This window comes from Chlamydotis macqueenii, chromosome 13, assembly GCF_036417535.1.
Source record: "Chlamydotis macqueenii isolate bChlMac1 chromosome 13, bChlMac1.mat, whole genome shotgun sequence".
NCBI classification, from domain to species: domain Eukaryota; kingdom Metazoa; phylum Chordata; class Aves; order Otidiformes; family Otididae; genus Chlamydotis; species Chlamydotis macqueenii.
The window spans coordinates 14610735-14637067 of record NC_141568.1 but is presented as its reverse complement, the minus strand read 5'-3'; the positions used below and the strand labels follow the sequence as shown (position 1 = coordinate 14637067).

General features: G+C 56.4%; 3 protein-coding genes and 3 non-coding genes across 6 annotated transcripts; 5 read left to right on the top strand and 1 right to left on the bottom strand.

The window, feature by feature from the left end:
• Positions 1 to 560: 560 nt before the first annotated feature.
• Positions 561 to 2813, top strand: LOC104485935 (uncharacterized). Its single transcript, XM_086757984.1, has 6 exons — positions 561 to 751; positions 1106 to 1157; positions 1419 to 1606; positions 1893 to 2051; positions 2175 to 2294; positions 2596 to 2813. Exons 1-6 carry the CDS (start codon positions 605 to 607, stop codon positions 2707 to 2709), a joined length of 780 nt encoding a protein of 259 aa, XP_086614110.1. The 5' UTR covers positions 561 to 604; the 3' UTR covers positions 2710 to 2813.
• Positions 2814 to 4287: 1474 nt separating this feature from the next.
• On the top strand, positions 4288 to 6743 carry LOC104482142 (uncharacterized). The gene is made up of 6 exons (XM_010123538.2): positions 4288 to 4501; positions 4856 to 4907; positions 5146 to 5333; positions 5639 to 5797; positions 6121 to 6240; positions 6531 to 6743. The coding sequence occupies exons 1-6, from the start codon at positions 4355 to 4357 to the stop codon at positions 6642 to 6644; spliced, it is 780 nt and encodes a 259-aa protein (XP_010121840.2). The 5' UTR covers positions 4288 to 4354; the 3' UTR covers positions 6645 to 6743.
• Positions 6744 to 14906: 8163 nt separating this feature from the next.
• Positions 14907 to 14978, top strand: TRNAH-GUG (transfer RNA histidin (anticodon GUG)). The gene has a single exon. It is a non-coding gene; the product is annotated as a tRNA-His (tRNA).
• Positions 14979 to 16630: 1652 nt separating this feature from the next.
• On the bottom strand, positions 16631 to 16703 carry TRNAK-UUU (transfer RNA lysine (anticodon UUU)). The gene has a single exon. It is a non-coding gene; the product is annotated as a tRNA-Lys (tRNA).
• Positions 16704 to 17362: 659 nt separating this feature from the next.
• On the top strand, positions 17363 to 17434 carry TRNAH-GUG (transfer RNA histidin (anticodon GUG)). The gene has a single exon. It is a non-coding gene; the product is annotated as a tRNA-His (tRNA).
• A 1395-nt stretch (positions 17435 to 18829) lies between these two features.
• LCAT (lecithin-cholesterol acyltransferase) lies at positions 18830 to 25643 on the top strand. Its single transcript, XM_010127059.2, has 6 exons — positions 18830 to 19094; positions 21932 to 22088; positions 22554 to 22669; positions 22999 to 23094; positions 23356 to 23580; positions 24471 to 25643. The coding sequence occupies exons 1-6, from the start codon at positions 18947 to 18949 to the stop codon at positions 25091 to 25093; spliced, it is 1365 nt and encodes a 454-aa protein (XP_010125361.2). The 5' UTR covers positions 18830 to 18946; the 3' UTR covers positions 25094 to 25643.
• The last annotated feature ends 690 nt before the right edge of the window (positions 25644 to 26333 follow it).

Here is a 26333-nt window from a genome sequence, read left to right as displayed (position 1 = left end):
ACCCAAAGCCATGGAGTGCATGAACAGTAGCAGCATGATGTGCAAGCAGAGCAGAGTCCACTTCCTTCTGCCCATAGACCACGCTGGGCTTCCTCCACTCCATGGGTCACTCATGGGGCAACCGGTGAACAGGCATTGGCTTGGAAGAGGCAAGAGCAAGGCAGAGAATGTCTGCTGGTGGACATCTGAGGCCCAACATGGTACGATGGGGAAAGCCCATCTAGCCCACAGGATGCTTGGGAAGATTTCAAGCCCACCTGAGCCATGGAGCATCCCACGGCCTCCCCACATGCTGCTTCCTCCCTCCTCACCCACAACAGCATCTTCAGCCCAGCCTGCCCAGTAGCTCCTGCATTATGGGTCCATGTTTCCCAAGGTCAGCTCAGTTTGCCTGAAAATGCTGAGCAATTTATGCTCTTTGGTAATGACAACTGGGTCCCAGCCAGGACCTCTATCCTAGAGTTTAAAGAGCTGGAGAGGTTGTACCTACAGCCAGGGCTTCTGCCAATCTGTGCCTGGGTGTGGTGGCTGTGGAACACGCTATAAAGAAGCATTAGGGAGCTGTGCAAACAATGCAAGCCGGAGCAGAGGAAGGAGAAGCAATATGGGAGAGCTTCGCGTCCACTCCGTTCTGGTGACTGGGGCCAACCGGGGAATTGGCCTGGGGCTTGTCCAGCATCTCCTGGCAATGTCAAACCCGCCCAAGTGGGTCTTTGCGACTTGTCGGGACCCCAAGGGACAGCAAGCACAGGTGAGGCAGGGCTGGGTCGCAGTGGGTTGTGCTGGGGGACGGGAGCGCTGGGTGCCAGGGCAGCGGGGTTGGAGCAGGGACGGGGTTTGTAAAGGGCTGGAGCTGCAGAGGGGCACCACTGCACTGGGCAGGCAGGCTGGGACGGCTGTGGGACCAGCTGTGCGTGGGATGTGCAGAAGGGACAGTGCCACGTGGTGTGTGCGGGAGGCACGGAACCCCATCCGCTGGGAGCAGGGCAGAGCAGGGTGCTGGGCGTCAGGTGGTGCAGGGATGGAGCTGGAGTGAGACGGGCTTCACCTGGGGAAGGCAGGGTCCTTCTGTGCCTCCATGCCCACACAGTCCCCTCTCTTGCAGGAATTACGGAATTTGGCCTCCAAGCACCCCAACCTGGTCATCATCCCACTTGGTAGGTGCCCTCAGGTGGGGCTCTCTTGCCACAGACCCCCTGGCAAGTTCCCGGGTGTTGAGCAAACCCTGGGGCCCCGTGCTGGGACAGAGCCCTGCTAATGGGCCAGTGCCTGCGGGGACACCGGGCACTGCTGTCCCTCCTGCCCATGGCCAGATCCGAGGGCACATCACTGGGGGACAGGAGTCTCCTGTCCCTTGGCACCACGTGGAGTGTGAGCCTCCACGGGTACTCTGACCTCCTCCCACATTGTCTCTGCAGAAGTCACCGACCCTGCCAGCATCAAGGCAGCTGCAGCCAGAGTTGAGGAGAAGCTGGGGGGCTCAGGGCTGAACCTCCTCATCAACAACGCTGGGATCGCCACTTTGAATACACTTGATACTGAGACACTGGAGGATATGATCCTGGTTTACAACACCAACACGGTTGGGCCCCTTCTGCTGGCTCAGGTGAGACCCTCACATCAGTTGGGTTGTGCTGGGGAGCAAAGGGCTGGTGGGAGATGGTCCTGCCTCTGCTCTGGTGCCCAATGGGTTGTCAATTGACAAGAAGCTGACAGAGCCACAGGCTGGAGCTCAGAAGCTTGAGCCTGGTAGGCTGGGGCAGTGGGAAGAGCTGAGGGAAGATGATCCAGTGCTGGTACAAACATTGCCCGTTGTGGAAGGAGAGGGTTCTCTCCCCTGTGCTATGCTCCTACACATGCCTATTTCCTCTCCTCTCCTTTCCTCCTCGCAGGCGTTCCTGCCCTTGCTGAAGAAGGCTGCCCAGGGGAGCCCAGGCTCAGCGTTGAGCTGTGCCAAGGCTGCCATCATCAATATGTCCAGTGATGGGGGCTCCATCACTTACCCCTCTGGTTGGGAAGTGATGCAATTTCTCTCGTACCGCTGCAGCAAGGTAGAGCCACACCACAGCGGGGGCATATTTGGTTCCCCTGCCATTTACCTGCTTTGGGGTCTGCACGTGTCCCCTTGCAGTCACCATTCCTGTCCCAACGCCATCCCTGCCCTGTCTCCTCAGGCTGCTCTGAACATGCTGTCCAAGTGCCAGTCCCTGGGGTACCGGGAGCACGGCATCCTCTGTGTTGCTCTCCACCCTGGCTGGGTGCAGACCGACATGGGGAGCTCAGCTGGACACACGGTAAGAGTTTCACCATGGCAGGTCCATCAGAGCCCTGTGCTGATTTTCCATGGGAGGGACTTGCCGCCCTGAGCCCCTGACCAAAACCTCCCTGCCTGACCCATCCCTGCCTTGGCAGCTGCCCCTGCCCTGTCCCCGGGGGTCTGTGCCCCCATCCCCTCGGCACCCTGCTCAGCCCCTCTGCCCAGGGCTGGCAGCTTTCCCTTTGCCCTCGAGCAGCTCCTTCCCCTGGCTCGGCTGCTCCAGGGCAGCCCTTAGCCAGGCCTCGGGTCCAGGCTGCCTCTCCCCCTCTGTCCCGCAGCCCCCTCTGACGGTGGACACCAGCGTGCGAGGGATGCTGAAGGTGCTCGCCTCTCTCTCCGAGAAGGACACTGGCACCTTGCTGGACTGGGAAGGGAAGGTGGTGCCCTGGTGAGACGCCGACCCAGCCTCCTGGCAGCAGGGCCCTGTGCTGCTGCTCCCACCAGCACCACATCCTCAATAAACTCCTGACTGAGAGCCACCGGCTCTGCACCGACACCGTGCTGGTCTGGGGACGTTCAAGGGGCTGGGGGTGGGAGGGTCCGGCTGCATTCTCCCCTCAGTTGGGGATGGTTGGTTGCAGGCGGGATGGATGGACACAGGGCGCTCGGGCAGCGTGTGGGGAGCAGGCTCTGGGCTCAGCTGGGGCTCACCATCTTGTCAGCCTGTCCCGTCCTGCTGGTCTCTCCTCGGCCCACCACACTCAGGACACGGCTGCTGGGGAAGGAGCACCCTTGTGCCAGCACAACTCGGGGCACGGGTGGGCAGGAGGGGGACATCTCCCAGCCAGAAAATGGCTGTGGAGGTGGGAAATGGGACTTTGCCCTGGACAAGGCATCAGCACAGACTGCCTGAAGGCTCGGTCCCGGGTGCTGCTGGTCTCGGTCTCCGTTCTTACACTTGGGAGAACCAGGCAGGTGGTGGGTGGCCTGGGGCTCGTGGGTGCCCCCATGGGCTCCCCTCCACAGGCACGGTGCACAGCAGAGCATCCCCAGCACCTCCCCTGCCACCTCACCTCGCTGGCACCGTATGGGTACATGGGGATCTTGGACACCCTGAGGCACAGCCTGATGGAGCCCAGTTTGGTGGAGACGTTGATGAACGCAGCCCTGCTGCACCTCAGCCCCTCCTTTCCTGCACCCTTCGCTGCCTTCTCCAAGAGCGGCAGAAATTCCTGGTGCAGAGACACCGATTCCCTGTTAACGCGTGACAATCTGTGAGCTTGAGGACCGACCTGAAGGTCTCTGCCACAGATCACAGAGGAGCAGCTGCACAGACACCCCTGAGAGAAGGGCAGGGGATGGGGAGGGTGCCCCAAGGATGGGCCAGGCTCAGTGAGCCCAGGGTGGGCAGGAGCTCCAGCTGGGGAGGAGCAAAGCCTGGGCAAAGCAGGGGCTGGGCTGAGCTGCCTCCCTGCTCCCCTGGATGGGAGGAGGAGACCCACAGGGTCTCACCCTCATCAGTCTGCCTCCTTCAAGACAGCAAAAAGACACCCAGCTGAGGTGACACTGCATGTGGTGAATTCACAGGTGGCAGCGTGCCATGTGAACTCTCACTTGTGTTGCTGATGAGGAGGCTCAAGGCTTGGCTTTCAGGTGAGACTACGCAGCCTTCAGAGTCACCTGGGGCTGGGTGAGCTCACTTAAGCTTTTGGGCAAAACCCTGAACTTTCCTCCTTCCCCAAACAAGCATGAGAAGCATGGAGCATCCAATGGCCTCCCCACATGCTGCTTCCTCCCTCCTCACCCACAACAGCTCCTTCAGCCCAGCCTGCCCAGTAGCTCCCGCATTATGGGTCCATGTTTCCCTAGGTCAGCTCAGTTTGCCTGAAAATGCCAAGTGATGTTTGACCTTTGATAACGACAACTGGGTGCCAGCCAGGACCTCTATCCTAGAGTTCAAAGAGCTGGAGAGGTTGTACCTGCAGCCAGGGCTTCTGCCAAGCCCTGCCTGCCTGCGGTGGCTGTGGAACACGCTATAAAGAAGTATTAGGGAGCTGTGCAAACAATGCAAGCTGGAGCAGAGGGAGGAGAAGCAATATGGGAGAGCTTCACATCCACTCCGTTCTGGTGACTGGGGCCAACCGGGGAATTGGCCTGGGGCTTGTCCGGCATCTCCTGGCAATGCCAGACCCTCCCAAGTGGGTCTTTGCGACTTGTCGGGACCCCAAGGGACAGCGAGCGCAGGTGAGGCAGGGCTGGGTCGCAGTGGGTTGTGCTGGGGGACGAGAGCGCTGGGTGCCAGGGCAGCGGGGTTGGAGCAGGGACGGGGTTTGTAAAGGGCTGGAGCTGCAGAGGGGCACCACTGCACTGGGCAGGCAGGCTGGGACGGCTGTGGGACCAGCTGTGCGTGGGATGTGCAGAAGGGACAGTGCCACGTGGTGTGTGCAGGAGGCACGGAACCCCATCCGCTGGGAGCAGGGCAGAGCAGGGTGCTGGGCCTGAGGTGGTGCAGGGATGGACCTGGAGTGACACGGGCTTCACCTGGGGAAGGCAGGGTCCTTCTGTGCCTCCATGCCCACACAGTCCCCTCTCTTGCAGGAATTACGGAATTTGGCCTCCAAGCACCCCAACCTGGTTATTATCCCACTCGGTAGGTGCCCTGAGGTGATGATCCCTTGCCCTGGTTCCTTCGCCATGTGCCTGGGTGCTGCGCAAAACCTGGGTCCTTCACCCAGAGGGAGCCTTGGCAATGGGTCAGTGCCTGCGGGGACAGCAGCACTGCTGTCCCTCCTGCCCATGCCCAAGGGCACGTCCCTGGAGGGTCACAGCGGCCTCATGGGTTTTAAGCTACTACGGGGATGCTGACCTCCCTAATGTTGGCTCTGCAGAAGTCACTGATCCTGACAGCATCCAAGCAGCTGCAGCCAGAGTCGCAGAGCACCTGGGGGGCTCAGGACTGAACTTGCTCATCAACAACGCTGGAATTGCAAAGCCAATGTCACTTGATCATGAGACGCTGGAGAACATGACCCAGGTTTACACCACCAACACGGTTGGGGCCCTGCTAGTGGGCCAGGTGAGACCCTCACTCCCAGTACTGCTCTGCAGCTTCAGGAAACATCCCTTCCCATGGCCCTGGCTGCCTAGCTGGGCTGTGCTGTGGGCTGTGAAGGTCCCACGAGAGAAGGTCCTGCCTCCACTCTGATGCCTCATGGACTCTCACTCAACGAGAAGCTCGTGGAGCTGTGGATTGGAGCTGGAGCCTGTTGGGCAGAGGGAAGAGGAGAGAAGATGTACTCGTGCCAATGTTCCCACTGTAAAAGGAGTTTGTCCTCTACATTGTGCCACCTCCGTGCGTGCCCCTATTTCCTCTCCTCACAGGCGTTCCTGCCCTTGCTGAAGAAGGCTGCCCAGGGGAGCCCAGGCTCGGCGCTGAGCTGCACCAAGGCTGCCATCATCAACATGTCCAGCTCTGCGGGCTCCATTGAGGAAGTCTATTTATGGGAGCAAGCACTTGTTGTCTCGTACCGCTGCAGCAAGGTACAGCCACACTGCACTGGGCATGAACCCAGATATTTTCCTCTCTGAACGATCTTGCATGCCTTCCAACCCCCAACTCGGTTCCTGCACCTCTCTGTGCTGTGACTGAGCTCCCATCAGTCACTGGGTCCCTCTCACTGCAAGTTCCTGTGCCTGGTCCCAGGTGCCACTGCAGAGGGACGTGCACAGGGTTAGTGCAGCAGCATCATGCGCCCCAGGGAGCTGGCTCCACCTGCCCTGCCCTGTCCCTGCCACAGGGTCTGCACATGTCCCCTTGCAGCCACCATTCCTGTCCCAACGCCATCCCTGCCCTGTCTCCTCAGGCTGCTCTGAACATGCTGACCAAGTGCCAGTCCCTGGGGTACCGGGAGCATGGCATCCTCTGTGTTGCTCTCCACCCTGGCTGGGTGCAAACCGACATGGGGGGCTCAGGATCACAAAAGGTAAGAGAGCTTTTGGCCAAGGTCCAGAAGAACCTCTTTGTTTGGGAATGTAGTGCTTCCTATGGATTGAACAGTCCCAGACATGCTAGGCTCTCGGGGAGCTCTTTGGCAGATGGTCTGCGCTAGAGGCACATGAGGGAAGGAGATGAGAGATGGGGAACTCTTCTTGCCCTGTGCTGGCCTCTCCTCACCATGCCAGAGTTCCCCAAGCCCCAAGCAATGATCTGCTCCAGGACAGCCCTTAGCCAGGCCTCGGGCACTCAACTGTGTTTCTCCCATCACCCCTGCAGCCCCCTCTGACAGTGGATGCCAGCGTGCAAGGGATGCTGAAGGTGCTCTCCTCCCTCTCCAACAAGGACACCGGCACCTTCCTGGACTGGGAAGGGAAGGTTGTACCCTGGTGAGACAACAGGCCAGGATCCTGGCAGTGGAGTCCTCTGCTGCTGCATCTATTCGTGCCTGTGTCCTAATAAATTTGTGTCTGTAAACAACAGGCAGCATTATTTCAGCCTTCCCCTTCATCTCCTTTTAACTGTCGCTGTGAGAGTCTTCAGTAATGCTTTGAGAGAATTTGTCAGAATTATTTCTACATATAATTGAGCTATTCAGACCAGAGGTTGGTCTGAATGTCTGATCTCCTCTGACTGAGGGCCTGTTTGTCATCCTGGGAAGGCTTTGTCCCTGGGTACAGAGCAGCTTATCCCACAGGCTTCCTCTGAATGGCAGCACAACCTTCTGATGCATCAGTCACTCCTGATGAGCCCTTCCCGGTTTGTAAGTGTGAGGTCCAGCAGAACACTGCTCCTCCTTGGCTCCTCTAGGACCTATGTTAGGAAGCTGGCACTGATGCCCTCTGGGAACCTCCTGGGTTGCTTATGCTCTGCTGCATAGTCCCTCCAGCAGATACCAGGGTTGTTAAAATCCCCCAGGAAGTCCAGGACCTGTAAATATGAGGCTACTTCTGTCTTAGAAGGCCTCATGCACTTGTTGCTCCTGATCAGGCAGCCATCAGCAGCAGACATCCACTACACTGACACCATCCCAGTCTTCTCCTTAATCCTGACCCAGAAGCTCCCTGGCTCATCACCCATCCCAGGGAAAGCTCCATGCGCTCTTGCTGCTCTTTCACATAAAGTGAAACCCCACAAAGGGGTCCCCAAGCCCTGCTGTTGTTGCAGGACTGGGGATGCTGCTCTGTCTGTCTATCTCCGAACTTTGTCCGTATCCCAGGAACTGGCACGCCACAGCCCCACACCAGCAGTGGTGGCACAGCCTCTCCAGCTGGGACTGACAAGCTAACCAGCACATCTGGAGTGTACAAGGTGAACCCTCACCTAGGACCACCCCCAAGGCCCTCAGTGCCCCCCCATTCTCCTTTGGGAGTGGGCAGTGAGGTGGGAACAGCACCCCACAACACCCAGTGCATGTCTCCTCCCTCTTGTAGGGCAAAGCCTAGCAGCATCTACGGGGCCTAAGGAACGTCGGAGGAGCCCTTGCAGCCCCTCTGTGAAATGGTCTGGGGTCACAGTGGGACATTTCATGTCAGAACAGAGCTGGAGACCCTTGAGTGAAGTCAAAGAAGGAGATGGAGATTGTGGAGGAGAAATTGCCTTCTCTCCTTTCTGCTAGAGGAGTTAACCCAGGGGGATGGACAAAGATGGAAAACCTGTGGCCAGACGTGTTTCCAGTGCTCAAGAATCTCACCCCTGGTGGTGAGGCTTGCGAGAGTTATTTTCTGAATGTTATAAACAACACAAGCTATGAAAGCAGCTGTGGAAACACAGGGGCTTTTTGAGAGGACTGGACAGGACTGATGGGTGCAACAAGAGCCCTGTCTGATCATCCTTTCCTGGCTCAGGGATCAGTCTGGCAGCCAGGACTCCTGAAGCCTCTTCCTGAGGACGTTCCTTGGCCCTTGCCTTGCTGCCCGCTCCCCCGGTCAAAGCCACTGGCACCAAGGGTTGCTGCTTGCCTTGCAGAGGGCATTGTCCGCACGGAGCTCCCAGCCACGATGGCCATGCAGAGTCAATGAGCGCAGAGAGGGCTGACAGTGGTCCTTGCAGAGGAGACATCTTGGGTTCCCCAGAGCCCTTTGTGGGCACCACACCATCTTCTCACTGGTGTGGACATCTATTCCACATCTCCTGTCATGTGGAGCACCTTACACATTTTTAATTGGGGTGGCAATACGTTTAATCTTACTCATCATCTCCTTAAATAAAAGCGTGCTGAAGGGTTGTGAGCTTGCTGACTTGGAGCATGACACATTGTTCTAGTTTCGTTTAGTGAGGGGGGGCCACGGTGGCAACTTCTGTAAGAAGCTTCCAGAAGTTGTTTCCCCTTTGTTCAGTGGACTCGGCCGGGCCTAGGGCGGACCTGCTGCTGGCCAAGGCCGAGCCAATTGGTAGCAGAATGTTCTGTGATAACACCTCTGCAATAACCTATTTAAGAAGGGAAAAACAGAAGAAAAAGGAGAGAAGGTGTGAAGATGCTGAGCAGGGGCAGAGAGGGGGAGGCGCGAGCCTCGAGGGCCTTGCGGCCCTCACCCTCTGGCCTCCTGCTGGGTGGCTGACCGGGCCCAACTCAGCCCAGCCCGGCTGCAAGAAGTAGAGAGGAGATGAGATGTGAATGAGATGTAAAAAGATCCTGAGAGGCATCTGCCAGCCTGTTGTGAAGAATTTTTCTTGTGAGAGGAACGGCTGCAGACACCAAGGTCAGTGAAGAAGGAGGGGGAGCAGTAATGAGGCTCCTGGCCAAGATTCCCCTGCAGCCCGTGGTGACGACCATGGTGGAGTGGGTTGTCCCCCTGCCGCCCATGGAGGTCCACGGAGGGGCAGAGATCCACCTGCAGCCCGTGGAGGACCCCACGCCAGAGCAGGCGGAGGCCTGAAGGAGGCTGTGGCCCATGGAGGCCCTGCTGGGGCAGCCGTTCTGGAGGGACTGCACCCCGTGGAAGAGACGACCCACACCAGAGCAGTTTCACGAAGGACTGCAGCCCGTGGGAGGGTCCCCACGCTGGAGCAGAGGAGGAATGTGAGGACTTCTTCCCCCAGTAAGGAAGCAGCTGCGTAAAGGGATGTGTGACCATAACCCCCACTCCCTCTTCCCCCCTTCTTCAGGCATATGCTAAGTGCTCTTAAGGTGTGACTGAATGCATAAATATGTCTTATCTTGACTTCTTCAAGGTGAACAGGCCACCAAGCAGCAATTTCTCGGGAAAACCTGTTAGATGTCCTTTTTTGATGATACACATTCAGCTAGAGGATCTGTTCTTTAATTGCTTTCATGTTTGGCTTTATACCGTTCATGGTTATACAATGTTAGGAGAATTGCTTTATTGGAGCTCCTTTTCCTAATAAAACCGAGATAAAGCTCATGCTCCACCTTTATGGTGCTGCCCATCTACTTCTAAGGGCAAAGGGCAGAGTTCTTGCTGACTCTTACAGGGCCCTTTTAGAGCAAAGTATGTACAAGTCACTTGTAGACACATCAGAACCAAAGACGGGGACAAGAGTTTACAGAAAGACTGGTGGATGGCCAGATTTGCCATGATTTCTGGGCAGCGCAGATGCAGTATGACATGAACGATGTTATGGGGCAGGAAGAGCTTGGTCCTGTGTTTGGAAAGATACTTCTCTTTCAAATGGCCCCATCTTCCGTGTGATTGAAACATCAGGTGGGTGCATGGGTATGAGGGGCAGGGGGACAGAAGTATGCTGCTGTGCAGTCCTTGCATTTTCCTCCTCCATTGCTTTTCCATGAGTCTGGTGTAGATTCATCTGGAGTGCACTGGGTGTAGGCACGCTTGTGGCTGAGTGCCATGGACTTTGCCACGGGATCTGCACTCACCTCCCCTGCCCTCCTACGCAGTGTTTATCCCCCATGCGCTCTTAGGAGCTGCTAGCACGGGATTCAACAGATTGCTCTGGATCAATGTCCTGCCTGAAGCTGCTGACACCTTCTTGGAGCCTACGCTGTCCTACTGCAGAGGTGATTTTGTTCCTCATTTTCCTGTTCTCTAGAGGGTGTAACAGTCATCCCTCTGAGGTGTGAGGAGCTCTCCATGTGCGCTCAATCACCTTTTACAATGGTGCAATTGTAACTGCACACAGTCTCTGTGTGTACAAGACTGTGACATCACTCTTTCAGATCACATCTAAAAGACAGGACACGTGACTTTGTTTTCAAGGCCATCAGCATTCTTTCCACAGGAAACAGGGAAGTCACTATGAGATTTTTTTATTACTTTCTCCTCACCGTGGATGGCTCTGGAAAGCTGCTGGAAGCCCTTCTCAGTGTAAGTTGATCTCTTCCCTGTGCTACACCTCGTCCTTGCGGACACCAGTCAAAGGATGACCGAACTGATTTCTGTTGGCCTGTGAGGACCCTCCTGGCCACTGGGATGGTCATGGTCTACAGCAGTGCCAACTCTGTAGTGTCCTGCTCTCCTACACAGTGGTATAGTTGACATAGCAGAATCCAGGAGATAGACTAGATAGATATCTAGAGATAGACCCAGGTGCTGCCTAGCCTAGGATCCAACAGTCTGTCCTAGAAATTACAATGGCGAGGCGTTGATGGGTTCAAAAGTACACACTGTCTAGAGAAAGAGTCCAAGACACGGGAACATGCTCACAGCATGTCCCATCCTACTTCACCCCTCATAGAAAGCCGAGGTGTCATTTCCCTGGCTGTTAACAGACATGGGGTGACGTTACTGCTTTTGAATCAACTTCTTGGACCACATGTAGGATGCTGTGGCAGCAGGGGCCGCAGCTTCAGCTCCCCATATTCCTATTGGGCATCTGAGAGGCTGCAGCTTGCATGGGACAACCCATGGCAGTGTTATTGCTCCTTGTCAACTCTGAGCTGTGCAGCTTCTACCTGAAAAGCTGAGGTGCTCAGATTAATCAAAGAAAACTTTGATATAGGATGTCCAAGTGGCTGTGTCTTCTCTGAGGAGAAGAAAGACTTTATAAGCAAGGTAAAAATGTCCCTGGAATGCTCTCACATATCTCTGTCTCTGTTTCAGACCCTGGGCATCAGACAAAGTCCTGATTTTCAAGTGGATTCTGGCAGTGTCTTTGTGTTCCCACAGTACGGTCGGTTCTCATTGACTGAGGAACTGAGGCAACATTTTCCAGAAGGTTTCCCCTGATTAATCTCTTTCTTCTGGGTGCAATTTCAAAACAAAAACATCCCAGAATTTCCTGCACATGGATTATACAGGAAAAGTGTCCCTGAGTAGGTAACAGATTCACACAAGTACTGTGTTTGTGACATAGCCATGCCTTTGGAGAGATTTGAGGGCCCCAAGTGTCCCTAAATGGCTGCTTCCTGAGTCCCTGAGGGACAGGAGGAGTGATTTCCTCTCCTCTGCTCAAGTGGGGTTCCTCAGAGCTCTGACCTGAGCCTGGAGCTGCTCAGTAGTGTCCTTACTGGCCATGGGGATGGTGGTTGTGCTTTACAGATGCCCTGATATGAGCCTGAGAGGGTCTGCAAGAGAGCTTCAGGGCAGGGTTAGAATTCAAACCAGCCTTGGCTAGTTGGGTAAAGAGAGGGTAGTCTGTTCTACATGTCCATGAACAAGAAGAGGAGATGAAAGATGGTCATCAGTGAAGGAGTCAACTTTTTCATAGTTAGGGTTGGGAAGCTCTGGAGCAGACTGATAGGACCTCTCATGTTCTCCCAAGCCATGGATGTCTCGATTGCGTCACTCTGTTTCCTAACAGAGCTCTCAAGGACATTGCACATTCTGCTTGGGAAAGCAGCAGCTTTGAGAGATCTTCTCAAGTCTATCCATGACTGCATTGTTAATTTAAGATGCAAAGGGAATTTTAGGAAGCTCTGCCTTGAGCTGCCAAGAGTGGGGAGGTCTACCTGTCCTCTGCATGTCTATGTGGGGAGCAAAATTGCCAGGGATTACTTTTAAAACACTACTAAACTGTGCCAAAGTCCTCCTAGAGAGCAAGACCTCTTTGAGATGATGGCATCAAGGGAATTGAATTGTTTTATCAGATACTGGAGCAAATCTGCCTGTCATTCTTGATAAATAGCCACAAAGATGCTTTCCGAAGAGTTGTATAGTTCCAGAGAGTCCTCCTACCAAATGTCTCCTTTCTTGAGGAAGGCAGTCTCAGTCTCCATCCATGCTATCTGGCCTGAAGAAAAGAAGGGCATGGAAAGGCAAAGGAAGGCCACCTGGCAGGTGAGCCTCATGGAGAAATGGATGAGAATGACCCTGGGTTCTTTGATTTCTTGAATGAGTTGTTCCCTTTGTACACAGTATCAGTATTGACTGGGGAGGATGGTTAAAATTTTGTCACAGTGGCGGATGTTTGTGCAAGGAGTTACTCTAGAAGCTGAGGACAATTTTCTCCTTCCTTTTTGATGTCTATGAACCTCCCCTCATTTCAGTGTAAATGCTGCTTCTAAAAGAACAATGAAGTTCAGCACATCCTCCCCCAGCAATAGAGAGCAGTGTGTTTTCGCTGTTTTGTAGGTTGGATGGAGTCAACTGGAAGACTTTGATTTTATTCCAAATCTGGTGGTTGGGGAGAGTTGTCCAGCACAGGAAGAGTGCCAGAAAGAGCTAATTGCCAGCACTGCTTTCTTCCCTCAAACACTTCCTTCTCCTACACCAGGTGCCCCCAAAACACAGCCTTTAATGTGTGGCCACTACAGTGCAGTTTGCAGGAGGCGGGGCATGGTCCCTCCAGGCTCTGGTTATTGCAAAAGGCACTCTTGTTCTCCTTGTTCCCTCAAGACGGAGACCACATGTGGGTGTTACAGCTCATGTGAGTGCCACCACCCAAGGTTTTTTTCCTCTACAGTTGACATGAAACCAAGTAGCCAAATATAGCTGACATTACAGCAGAACTGCCGCCTGAACTGAACTACTTGTGAGCACAAAATGGATAACAGCCTCATCCCATACTCATATCAGGTCAGCCTCTTGGCTATTTTCAGCTTTCTGCCAAGAATTCAGGAGAGCTTCTTAGTGGTGAAGAAGGATGGCAAGCACAAGCAAACTCTTTGTGTCAAACGGCACTTCCCATTTTCATAAATGAAAAGAGGATGTCCCCTTCGCACCAGGAAACCGGTCTCCAGATCAGAGTCTGGATCAACTCTGGCAAGGGCTGAAATGGGATGTGGGTGAAGGCCCCAGGGGATGCTGGACAGGGTCATTGAGGGTTCTCAGTGCCCTCAGGGCCTCTAACTCCCCCAACCCCCAACCTGCGCTGGCACCAGAAACAGCAAAAGCAGTTCCGGAGTCACCAAAGCAGCCTCTTGAAGGAGTAAAACTGGGAGTAAGGTAAAGTAATTCTTTCATCAATAACAAATACAAAGGTTGTGTTTTAACATAGGGATGGAGAACATGGGACCCTCAACCATGCCCCTGACCTTGGCAGAGTAGGACTTACACAGAGTAGTCCCAACACAGGGGACATGGGACCGCTTTGATGTTGCTATTTGAGAGCCTGGAGTGTTTTGGGGGCCTGTGAGCATCAGCAAAGAAGAGAAAGGCAGGGGCTGGACAACTCTGGGAAAGTAAACTCCTGGCTCTCCCCACCCTTGCCAGAGGTGAGGCCATTTTGGTGTACCCAAGGGAGGAGAAAGACCTGATGGGGAGTGAAGGAAGAGAGGGTCAGACTGATATTGGATCCATATCCTTTGGCCAATTTCTACCTCGGGTCATCTTGTACCACCTGCTCACACCTCTGTGGGACAGACCTAGTCATCAAGAAGACAGAAAAGGACAGAAAATGAGATTTCCTCTCCAAACAAGGCATGACCAAAAAGCCTAGAGGAGGAAAGAGTAGGCAGCACTGACCAACACAGTCCATCAACTGGGCTACGTACAAATATGGGATGGGAGAGGATTAAAAGTGTCACAGAAGGAGCTGGAGTGGTGCTTCTGGTGGAAACCAAGGGCTGAAAGGCAAACCTCAGTGTCAGCACAAATGCTGGAGGCATGAACTTGGAGGACAAGACCTCAAACCAAGGAGTCTCGCAAGGCTAAACCCAGCCAGGAGGCTCAGCCCAACCAAGCCACCTGTCCTGGGCTTCCCCAGGCAATGCTGCCAGGGAAGGATTTCTCTGCAGGGACCACAACCAGGCAGAGAGGTGGCAGTGGGGCCCCGGGGATGTTGGATGAGGGGTGCTGGGGACATCCCAGGTTACCTGGACCTCCCAGCCCAGGTCATTCCCACAGCATCACTCAGCTCCCCACAGAGATCCTTATGCCATTTTTTGTATTTTAAACTGAATCAGCACAAATTTGTTGCATCACACATTTATGATGCTAAAAATTTACTCAATTACTCACCTCTTGTATAACTTAGACTTAGCTGAAACTCTTGTAACTCTAAATTTGCTGCATTATACCATGCCACCGCTGCAGCCGCATGATGCCCCCTTGGCACAATATCCCCTTGAGAGCGCTGTGCTTTGCAGCAGCCTCAGTCTCTGGGTGCCATCGCAGCATTGCCAGCATTTTGCACCCTTTAGGGCCCTGTTCCAGATTGCTGAGCCTCCGAGCAGCAGCATCTAAATTCAGTTGTAACCATCTTATTAAAATAGTGGGGTTTTGCTTGCTGGGTGCCAGGGGAGGGGACGGTGTAGGCACTCTCCTCCCCACGGTCCCGGCATGTGGCAGGACTTCTGCTGTGATCGTATAGTGGTCAGTACTCTGCGTTGTGGCCGCAGCAACCTCGGTTCGAATCCGAGTCACAGCAACGTTTTTGCCAACGGCCAGGTTTGTGAAAAGGCCAGGCTGAAGATGCAAGGGAGGCATCTGCAAGGTGGTTGGTTTGCAAAGGTGCCGTGCTCTTTGCTCCAAAGAATGACCAGACTCATGCCAACAATGATTTCGCAACCTGTAGTCACTGCGCAGGGTCTCTCCGGTGGGTCTCTCCGGTGGGGCTGCAGTGACACCTCTGGGAAAGCCCTCCAGCTTCTCCGTTTTCCAGGCAAAGCTTGAAAATTTAGAGGAAATCACCCAGCTTCCCAACTTTCCTTCACCTTTCCTCTCAGTTCTGCAAAAATGGGACCAGAAGCCGCCATGGCCACCCTGCAAAGCCAGAGGAGGTGGGAGGCAGCATCTTTCTGCCCCAGGACTCAGCTTCAGAGAGCCAAGGGAGCTCCCTCCTGCCTTTCAGGTAAGGAAGGCTTGACCACAGCAACCACCTGAAGAAGAAGGAAGGCCAAGATAATGAAGCCCCACTGCTGGCACTCCCGGCTCCTGGGGAACAAGATTTTGGCTGCAGCACATCCAGGGATGCTTTCACAGAGGAGGCAAAACCCATCCAGCGCTGAGGGATGATGACCCTGACACACTGCAGAACTGGGAACCAGAGGTCTCATGGGCACCTGGAGGCACATGGAGATCTCCGGGGTGCACCAGGAGATGCTTCAGCTTGAGGAAGCCTTTTAAGCTGTTGTCTTTACTCTTCAGGAACCTTCAGCCCACAGAGACACCCTCTTTGCTTGGTCTTGGTGCCCTCTCCTGACAGCAGTGCAGAACTCACTCTGGACAGCATCTTTCAAAAATGAAATGACTACCTGCATAAGGTATCGCACAGGTCATGCTCGGGGCTTAGCTGGTGAAGAACACCACTCAAGCACCAGGGTCTCAATTTATTCACCACTGCAGGGGGAACCGAATGTAGCAGAGGGCTGCCAGCACCCAGCTAGCTTGTCTCAGGTGCCCACAAAAGCTCAAAAAGCATTTTCCCATCTAAAGATAATGCAGAAGGAAGAGAAGACAAACGTCTAGAGAAGTTGTCCTTTAGGAACAGCAGTACCTGTCCCACTCCTACACAGCTGAGAAGTACATGAGGAAAACACAGAAGGAAATATGTAATTTCTCCATCCCTCTTTCCACCTCCCCACCGCTCCAAAAAGTCAGTTTGGAGTATGAGGCCATAAAGCTCATCTGAAGAATAATGTGCTGTGCTTGAGGAACTGATGTATGTGCAGGTTGAAAAATGTCAAAATCCCCAAAGGGATATTTTTCATCTAAAATTACTCAATTTTCTGTTAGAAGAGTTTCCATTTTGCAAAAATAACCTGAAGTGTATATACACGTACACAGTGCAGCTCACGGCTTGGCCAAAGCAGGGTGGTGGCCCCGTGAGTTGCTACAGCCCGAGAGATGCTCCAGCCCCTCCATCATCTTCAGGTAGTAAAAGCAGGTGCCAGCAGGAAATCAACCTTTGCAGAAGCCACTTGAAGATGGTTGGTTTGTGCACCTGAACACCTTTCAGTGAGGAATGGAGCAGGGGAGGCAATCCCTTGCTTGAACTCCATCTCAGCTGTCCCAGGAGGGCCTTGTCCCAGCAAGAGGAGGTGCCGCTCCTGCCTGTGGGCTCCTAAAGGATAAAGTCTTCGCCTGAACAGGGGCTTGAACCCTGGACCCTCAGATTAAAAGTCTGATGCTCTCCCAACTGAGCTATCCAGGCTCACATTTGGGGTTTTGGGGAATGTTCAAAAAAGGCAGCAAGGACCCCACTTCACTGCAGCACTGGTGGGACACCCTGGGGACTTGCTTTGACCTCTTCCACCCCAGCACCAGCCCAAGGAGGCTGGCCGCAGCATTGGGCCTCCTCCCACGAGGAGGGGCAGCAGCAGGACCTCTGCCCTGCCCTGGCACCTCTTCCTTGGGCGAGGGTGGGCTCACTGGGGGAAGGTGAGGCGTAGACACCAGGTGTCTCCTCCTGGGGACAGCCAAAAGCCAGAGGGACCAGGCGGAGGAGGAGGAGGAGGAAGAGCGCCCAGCCAGGGCTGTGGGGGCCAAAACCAGCAGCCTGGGAAAATGATAACCCAGCAGCCGTTGGCTTTGAACTCGCTTTTTTGGGGACCAGCGCCGGCTCCTCAGCCGGCTCAGCCACACTGCCTGCACATGCTGGGCTCAGCACCCGGCTTCTGGCCATGGACCGGGCCAGCCTCCCAGCACGGCTCCGATCCCGGCACAGGGATGCGCATCGGGAAAGTGCGGGTGCCGTAGAGATGCGCTGGCAAGGAGGGCGAGCAGGGTGCCGGGGGGGCGGCTGTAAAACCGCCACTGCCTGGGGGGCCCAGCTGTAGGAGAGGGTGGGCAGCGCAGGGCCCCCTGCTCGTGGCTGTGATCGTATAGTGGTCAGTACTCTGCGTTGTGGCCGCAGCAACCTCGGTTCGAATCCGAGTCACAGCAACGCTTTTGCTGACAGCCGGGTGCTTGGCGCAGAGACGCAGGGCCCTAGGAGGGGGCCACGAGCTCAGGTGGGCTCTTAACGGCCACCCTTGCTTTTCTCTTGCCCTTCCTCCCTGTTCTGCTCCATGGGAAACCCACCCTGCCAGCCCAGAACACCCACGAGTGCCCTCCAGCCCCACACAGACCCAACCCAACTCCCTCTTCCCTGGGAGAAAGAAGACAGCTTCCCTTCAGTAGGAGCATGACTTTTCTGAAGCAAACCCACTCTGTTGAAGCAATTTGTTCCTGTCCTGGACAAGCTGAAAGGAAAGCCTGCATGCCTTTCTCCCGCCACAGAGCAAGAGGAGGTGGGAGGCAGCAGCTTTCTGCCCTGGAGCTCAGTTCCAGAGAAGATGCTGGGTAGAAAGGAGTTGCACCCAGAGGATCAAAAAGCCACGCTCCAGGTGAGCTTGAACCCCCCTGCAGCATCTCTCTGCTCCGCACCGCTGCGCACTGAGCCATTGCCCCATCGGAGCACACTGGGAAGGCTGGAGCAAGCCCAGAAGCAGCTGGGTCCTGCTCTGCCATCATGAGTCACCATCATTCACCTCTTTCTTCACCCCACTGCACCCCAGCCCCTTCCACCCCATGCCCCTCCAGGCGCTGCTGGCCCCGCTCACCCTGCCTTCCCCTGGGTGCCTCCTGGTCCCAGAGGGTCCCCAGTCCCCGATGCGGACAGAGCCACCTGGAGCCCTGCCTGTGCAGGCTGGGGGCTGCAGCGGCTCCCCCCGGCTGGGGCTGGCACCGAGGGGGCACCTGTGGGGACCCAGACCCCGCAGCGGCTGGGAGCTGCAAGGGTCCCAGGACCGAGCGCCTGCCGGGGGGACGCTGCGTGGGGCAACCTGGGGAAGGGGTCATGGGGCAACCTGGGGAAGGGGTCATGGGGCAGGGACAGTGCCCTGGGTGGCACTGGAGGACATGCTGCTGCCAGGTGGCACAAGGGGCTGCCCAGATGTGTCCTCACCCGTCCCAGCCCCCGTGTCTTCTCCCAGAGGTTTGGGGTCCTCCTGGCCATGCTGGCAGCACCAGCCCCCGTGCCAAGGGCAGGAGGAGTGGAAAGGCGCGGAATTCACCCAGGTGGGGAGCGGGCAGCCCTGGGCAGCCCCGCGGGGTTACCCCGGGAGCAGAATGCAGGGGGAAGTGCACGGCGGCCACAACCCCAGCACGCAGCAGAGGGAGGTCAAGGCACCGGGAAGCTGCTAAAATTACGTGCACGCTCCACTGGCACCCCCAGGCAGGGCTTTCGGGGCACGGAGAGCGCTGGGCACCGCTGGGTTGCCTTGGCAGGACTTGGCATGTCCGCAAGGCCAGTCCTTCGGCCCTCCCCGTCCCTCCTCCCCATCACGGCCAGCCCCTTGCAGCTCTCCCCTCCCCTGCAGCCCGAGTGCCTCTTGGCTGGACCTGCCTAAAAAAAAAAAATATAAAAGGCTGTTTTGCTTGGAAGACATCCGGAGGATCCCGGCCGAGCTTGCCATGGGGAGCAGCGGCGCCGGGGTTGCGTTGTTGACGCTGTCGCTGCTCCTGCAGCCCACGTCCCAGTTCTGGCTCTTCAACGTCCTCTTTCCACCCACCACCACCCCAGAAGCTCCCCCGACCAACAGCACGCCACCCGTGGTACTAGGTAAGGTCAGGCTAGCGTGGGCACCATGCGGGGTATGGGTGGGCACCCCAAGTGCTGCGCAGCGCCCCGGAGCTGGCAGTGAGGTTGGAGCGCTGCGCTGCTGGCGCCTCGGTGGCTCTTGGCAGCGGTGACCCTTTGCAATCTGTAGTTGGAGTCGCCAAGGGGGGTGGCACACGGCTCCCAGGTCCCCTCCCATCCTCCAGGCTGGGGATGCAGGGCTGGCTATGCCTGGCCGCAGCTGCCCAAAGCTGGGGGTGCAGGCTGGGCACCCCAGAAAGCAAATGGGGCTCTAAAATCTCACGGCTGGCCCAAAGGGTGTTTTAGGGTTTGCTCGGTTTAGGAGGGGGGCTCTGCTGGCAGAGGGACAGGGGCTTCAGCACCCCTTTGTCCCCCAAAGCCCACCCCGTCTCGTGTCTCTTCGTGCCACTCCCTGGTGATTGTTAAGTCATCCTCTGCTGCTACCAAAGGGCATCCATCTCGCGTCCCACCCGACATCCACCCTGCCCGGAGGATGGCATAGAGGAGAGCGAGCAGCTGGGCAGGGGTGCATGGGGAGGCAAAAGGAGAGGTTGGGGTATCACCTCCGGGAGGCGGAGGTGGGAGCAGCAGGCACCAGCTGGTACCTTCATCCTGCACAGCTCTGCCTTCCTTTGCCCCTGTGCCATCACCAGGAACTTGAGCCAGGGTTTTTGCTATTTAACCTCTGCTGAGCAGACTTGGGTTGTTTTTTTCCTTTTTTCTTGAATCAAGCTGAGATTCTGCTTTAAAAAGAGAAGAGAAAAAGCAGAACGTCCCTGCTGCAATGCTGAGGGCTGACCCCACAAACTGCTTTCCCAGGGGCATCAGAGAGCAGAGGACAGTGCCCTGGGATGGGTCTTGCTTGGCCATGCTGGTGGCTGTCACCAGGTGACTCTTCTCAAGGTGACCTGTGATAGTCAGAGCATCTCCCTGTGCCCCCAGTTACCAGTCTCAGCCCCTGTCCTGCTCCCAGCCAGGTCCAGCTGCCCCATGTGCTGCTCAGCATCCACGCGTAGCCCATCCCCCTGGGATGGGCGTCCTGGAAACCCCCAGTGCCCTTGGGATCGCCGATAACCCCTCTGCCCCCACAGGAACTCCCTTAATAATTACCTAATGTCCTCTGGAAGGGGAGGTAGAGCTCAGGGCTGTGGGCCGGGGGTGGGGGTGCTGGCTGTGCACCCTGGGGAGCCATCAGAGCAGCTCATGGTCCTGCTCTTCTCACTGCCCGGGCAGGTCCTCTCTGCCGGCTCCTTGCCTGGGCTTTTCTACACCAGGGTTTGCTGGATGGCCTCATCCCCAACCAAGTGCTTTGAAGGCAGGATTAGACCTTCCCTGTCTAATCCTGAGATTAGAGGTGAGATGCCACAGAGGTGAGGGAGCTTTGAAGCAGATTGAGGGAAGCAACCACTACATCCCCTTCACCTCTTGCACAGGACAAGGCTTTCCGAGGCTGTGGTCATGCTCCTGCCTTGCTGTGGGTGAGATGGGTTTAGAGCATCTCTAGGCCAGGCTGCCCCGCTCACACCCTGTGATGGGGACAGCACTGTGGCTCCCCAGAACACCTGCACTTGGCCCAGGATGCAAGGACACATGAGGCTGGTGGGGACCAGGGAAAATGGGGGACATCCTTCTCAGATCAAAGATGCTCCCCGCCTGCATCCTTCAGCCCCGGCACCAGGCACCGTGGCTTGTGCCCTGCTGTGCTTGTGGGGTTCTGCAGCCACAGCAGAGCCCACCTCTGCATCCCAGGGCAGCGCAGAGCAGGCACCTACAGGGACTTTAGGCCACAAATCAGCTCGTGGTGTCCTTGAGGAAAGCACTTTGCATGACACATAGCAGACGGAGCCTAGAGTGGCATTGAAGGTCTGTGTTGTCCCCATCCGTGCATCTCTGGCCAGTCCACAGACACACTGGGGCATGTGGTTCATTACCCAGAGCTCCCATCCCACCAGGCTTGCAGCTACTGTCCCCTGCAGTCCCTTCATCTCTTGTCCTCGCCCTTGGGGTCAGCTGGCTCCTTGGCGTCTGCCCCTGGCACAGGCACACCTACCAGGGTGGCACTGGAATGGGTGTCCCATCCCTGCCAGAAATCCCAGAGGCAGACCAGGCACCCCAGTGATGGTCACCCTCCATCAGGGGAGCCCGGTTCACACGTGGCAGACCGTGAACTTGCTTAAAACCGTGCTGTGTTTACCACAGGCACTACTTGCGCTGAATTCCCACAGGGTACACTCAGCGCCAAACCACTTCAGAGTTCGTGTTCTGCCTGTGTGGAGGGTTTAAAGTTCAGGAAAACAGTGAATGGGCCTTGGGTGCCAGCACCAGGATGACTTTCACCTCCCTGGGAACATTTTGTGCATCCCTGAGCTGTGCTGCTACCCCAGGACAAACTGCCAGGGGTGTGGAAGGGCTGGGCAGCCCTGAGCAGCACCGACCCCTTCATCCGGGCTGCAGCGAGGAGAGGAGGGTGGAAACCCAGCCAGGCAGAGGGGAACAATCCGCGATGCTCTGTGCTGGTGGGGATAGGCACGTTTGGGCCAAGGGTGGCAGCTCTGGGGGTCACCTCGGGGGAAAGGCAGCTGGGGGATCCCTGAGGATGCATTTTTAGCACGGCTTCCTTGCTCATCCCGCATCCTGGCTCTGAGTGCCCTTGCTCCTGCACGGAGCAGGCTATTTCCCAGGGATGCTGCTTCAGTGGGTCCCTGGGTGTTCCCAGCTGGGCAGACCCAGGGGACCCCCGCTTGAGGGGCTGGGAGAAGCACTGGGCCAGTGGGATGGGGTCTGTAGCTGGCTCTGCTCTCCCTCCGTGGTGCCTCCAGTGCCCGGGTGTCTCGGGAATCAGCTGGAAGCGAAGCTGGACAAGCCCGACGTGGTGAACTGGATGTGCTACCGCAAAACAGAGGATTATTTCACCATCTGGCTCAACCTCAACACCTTCCTGCCAGTGGGAGTTGACTGCTGGATCGATAACACCAGGTACCGCTCATTCCTGCCCCAGGAGCTCCCCGGGGAAATGACCTACCAGGGATCTCCCTCCCCTCTCCTCCCCACCTCTGGCCATGACCTGGCATGCATGGAAAACCACGGGACTACCACAGGACTGTTTGGAAACACAGTTGGCTGGCTGCTGCTCTGAGCACCCATCCCTTTCCCATGTCCCTGCCACACACTTGTGCCAGCTAGAAGGTCCTCAGCACCCACTGGAGATACTGCCACCCTCCACGGGACAGCAGAATGAGGGGGCTGCTGCAGCCCACTCCATCAAAACTTCCTCCTCCGAGATGTTGGGCAATCGGCATGGATGCTGGCTTGGCACCAGCCCACCTCCCCATCCACTCAAGCCTTGGAAACAGCCACCAAGGTCCAGGCTGCAACCCAGTGATCTCCACCCCATCCCTTGGAGATGCAGCTCTTCTGCTACTTTGTGTTCCATCCCCGCAGGGTGGTGTACAACCGAACCTCTCGGAAAATGTCCAACGCCCCAGGGGTGCACATCCGCGTGCCTGGCTTCGGCAAGACCTATTCCGTGGAATACCTGGATCAGAGCAAGCTGGCAGGTGAGATGAGGAGAGGCGTGGGGAGTGTGGGGATCCCATGCACTCCCTGCAAGTGGAGAGGGGTCTCTGTGTCTCCAGGGGAGACCAGTTCTACAGAGATCCAAGATCGCCCAAAAGTGAGGGACGTTGGCCTCAGAGACACGTTCCCTTTGAGTGTCAGCAGACACCACCTCACCCTTGACCCCAGCACAGAGATGCTACCTCTGCCTGGGGCCTGTGAGCTACAGGGTTTACCAGAGGACACTGTGGCTGTGACCAGGACCCGGGTGGAAAAAGGTTGACAGGAGAAGACCACAGACCTCATTCCCACCTGTTCTTTCTACCCATAGGTTACCTGCACACCCTGGTGCAGAACCTGGTGAACAACGGCTACGTGAGGGACCAGACAGTTCGGGCAGCCCCTTATGACTGGAGGGTTGGGCCCCGTAAGTATGGGGTTTGTGGGCAGGCCACCCGTGCAGGGAGGGAAGCAGGATGGGTCTCATGGGCTGGGTGAGCCAGCTGTGTGGAGGAACCCCTGGACAGGGACAGTTGCCCATGGTGGTGGCCGCTCAGCCATTCATGGTGCTGTCATGTGAATGCTGGTGGCATGGCCTCTGCGCTCACACTTCTCTCTGGTCGGGGCTCGTAGGACCCCTATGGCCATGAGTGAGGTGGCCAAGAGCTGGTGCCCCTTTTGTCCACAGAGGAGCAGCCCGAGTATTTCCAGAACCTGAAGGCATTGATCGAGGAGATGCACGATGAGTACCAGCGAAGCGTCTTCCTCATCGCACACAGCATGGGCAACCTGAACGTCCTCTACTTCTTGTTACAGCAGACACAAGCCTGGAAAGATCAGTACATTGGGGGTTTCATCTCCCTGGGTGCCCCCTGGGGAGGGTCCGTCAAGCCCCTGCGTGTCCTGGCGTCAGGTGGGTGACTCCCTGCGTGCAGCCACCTCTTTGCTTTCTTTCCCCCCTGCAGAAATGGAAGGGTGGTGGCGGGCAGGGACAGGAAACGGTGGTGGAAGAGGTGGGGGACAGACGGCTGAGGGGTCTGAGGAGGCAATGCTCACGCTCTGGTGCTGATGCCGCTGCATCCCACTGCATCCTATGGTACAGAAAGTGCCATGGTACAGAAAGCCCCAGCAGCAGGGAGGCAGCCCAGGACATGTTCCGGAGCTTGCTCTGGATTCCGTAATTGGGGTTGGTGGGTTTGTCTGTCTGCAAATCTGCTGTCAGAAGGGTCCACCTGCAGCCTGGCCATTCCCCTTCCTCTGCAGCAGCTCTTGCCAGACAGCCTGCAGCACAGCCTGCACCGTGCCTAGGGTCTACTCCAAACCTTAGAGTCCTTCTGCAGCAGAGGACGTGGAGGCCACCTAGGAGAAATTCACACTCTCCTGCACTACTTCCTTGGACCTCCCCACCTCTCAAAGCCCCATGAGCTTTGCTGTCTTCAGGCTTTAATCTCCCTTCACCCAGTTCCTCTTTAGTCTCTTTGCAGCCCAGAAAGCCACAATCACTTGCCTAATGCTGACAGCCCAGAATATCTACAAGTCACAAGCTGAACCTCCAAAACCACATGGAATTAAAATCATGTGCTTGGAGATTTTAACCTCTGACCCCTTGCATCACCTTGAAGTCATCTCCTTGTATTTTTCTGTTGCCACAAGGGCCAGAGAGATTTTAAGGTAATCTGCGATTGTTGAGATCTGACGTGGAACCATTCCCCAGCCAGGAGACAGCTGTGGGCCGCTGCCGGGCGACCGTTTGTGAGGGTACGTTTTGGCGGTGTTTCTCACGAGCCCCTGTGTGCCCTGCAGGTGACAACCAGGGCATCCCGCTCATGTCCAACATCAAGCTACGTGAAGAGCAGCGCATGACCACCACCAGCCCCTGGATGTTCCCTACGAGCCTGGCCTGGCCCGAGACCCACGTTTTCATCTCCACGCCTTCCTACAATTACACGTACCGGGACTACCAGCGCTACTTCACCGACGTCAACTTGGAGGATGGCTGGTACATGTGGGAGGACATGAAGGACCTGCTGAAGGGCTTACCCGCCCCTGGGGTGGACACATATTGCCTCTACGGCACAGGATACCCTACTGTGGAGACTTACATATATGATGAGCATTTCCCATACGAGGACCCCGTGGACATGATTTATGGCGATGGGGATGACACTGTCAACACGCGCAGTTCGGAGCTGTGCAAGCGATGGCGCAACCAGCAAAAGCAGAAGGTGCACGTCCAGGAGCTGCGAGGAGTCGACCACCTCAACATGGTCTTCAGCAACCTGACGCTCAGTTCTATCAACGAAATCCTTCTGGGGAGCCAAGGAGAGCAGGGGGAGCCGGGGCAGGTGAGATCCAGCCTGGAGGCAGGGAAGAGGGGGAAGATCCTACCTGGGCGGAAGGTCCTTAAGGAGCCCAAAAAGAACTGAGAGGAGTGAAGGCCAGCTTCCCTCTGCGCTGGTAGCCACCATGAGCTGCCATGCAGGGGAGCAAAGGACTCGGAGCTGAGTATGGAAGGAAAGGGAGCAAGACCAACAGCTGGGGTGGATGGGCTAGCACCCACTTCCACATGGATTGGTTTTTCTTTCGGGAACAGCGATTAATTATACTTCAAAGGCTTGTCACTTCCCACTAGCAGGTGGATAATTAACCGCACTGCCAGCTCATTAACATCACACTTGCAAATTACGGCGTACGCACAAGCCCTCGTCGCTAGCAAGCCGCGTTTAGGCACTTTAGAGGCTGTGGAACCCGCAGTGCTGTAGCCTCTGCTCACTTGGGACAGAGCAACTCACGTAACGAGTGCGAGCTCTGACTTAGCAGGGTGGTCGCGGGAGTGGCATGGAGGTGGCACGGCAGGTGTGGCTTGCCAGAGCACCTCTGCCAGCTGCCAGCGTGTGGGCAGCGAGCTGGTCTCCCCGGGCAAGGCCAACTTGAAACCAGCAAATTTACAAAATAATAAACACACTTTGCTTCTGAGCGCTGAGCCTGCCTTGTCCTTGCACAGCAGGTGAGTAAAGCCAGCCGTAGCCAAAAACGGAAACGTTCATCATCTGGTGGCACCCGAGGAGCCGGGGCTTTGGGAATAGCCACAGGCTCAGCAATGCAACCAGGGTTGGTGGTGCAACCAGGGCTGGCAATGCGGCTGGGCTTGTTGATGCCACCAGAGCCGGTGACATGACTGAAGTGACGATGTGATTGGGGCTGGCATTGCAACTGGGGTTGGCAATGTGACCGGAGCTGGTGATGCGACTGGGATGACAGTGGAACTGGGGCTGGTGGCGTGACTGGGGCTGATGACACAACTGGGGTTGGTGACGATACTGGGGCTGGCAGTGCAGCTGGCTTGGGAATGCAACCGCCTTGGCAATGCCACTGGGGCTCGAAGCAACCGGGATGGCAACGCACCCGGGATTGGGGACGCAACTGGGATTGGTGATGCACCTGGGATTGGGGATGCAACCGGGACTGGGAATGCAACCGGGATCAACGACACAGCTGGGGATGGCACTGCAACTGACAGTGGTGATGCAAGCAGGGCAGCAATGCAGCCAGGGCCGGTGATGCGAATGGGGTTGGTGACACTGTTGGGGTTGGCAATGCAGCCAGGGCTGGGGATGCGAACCGGGCAGGGGACGCGACTGGGGCTGCGGTGCAAACCGGGCAGCC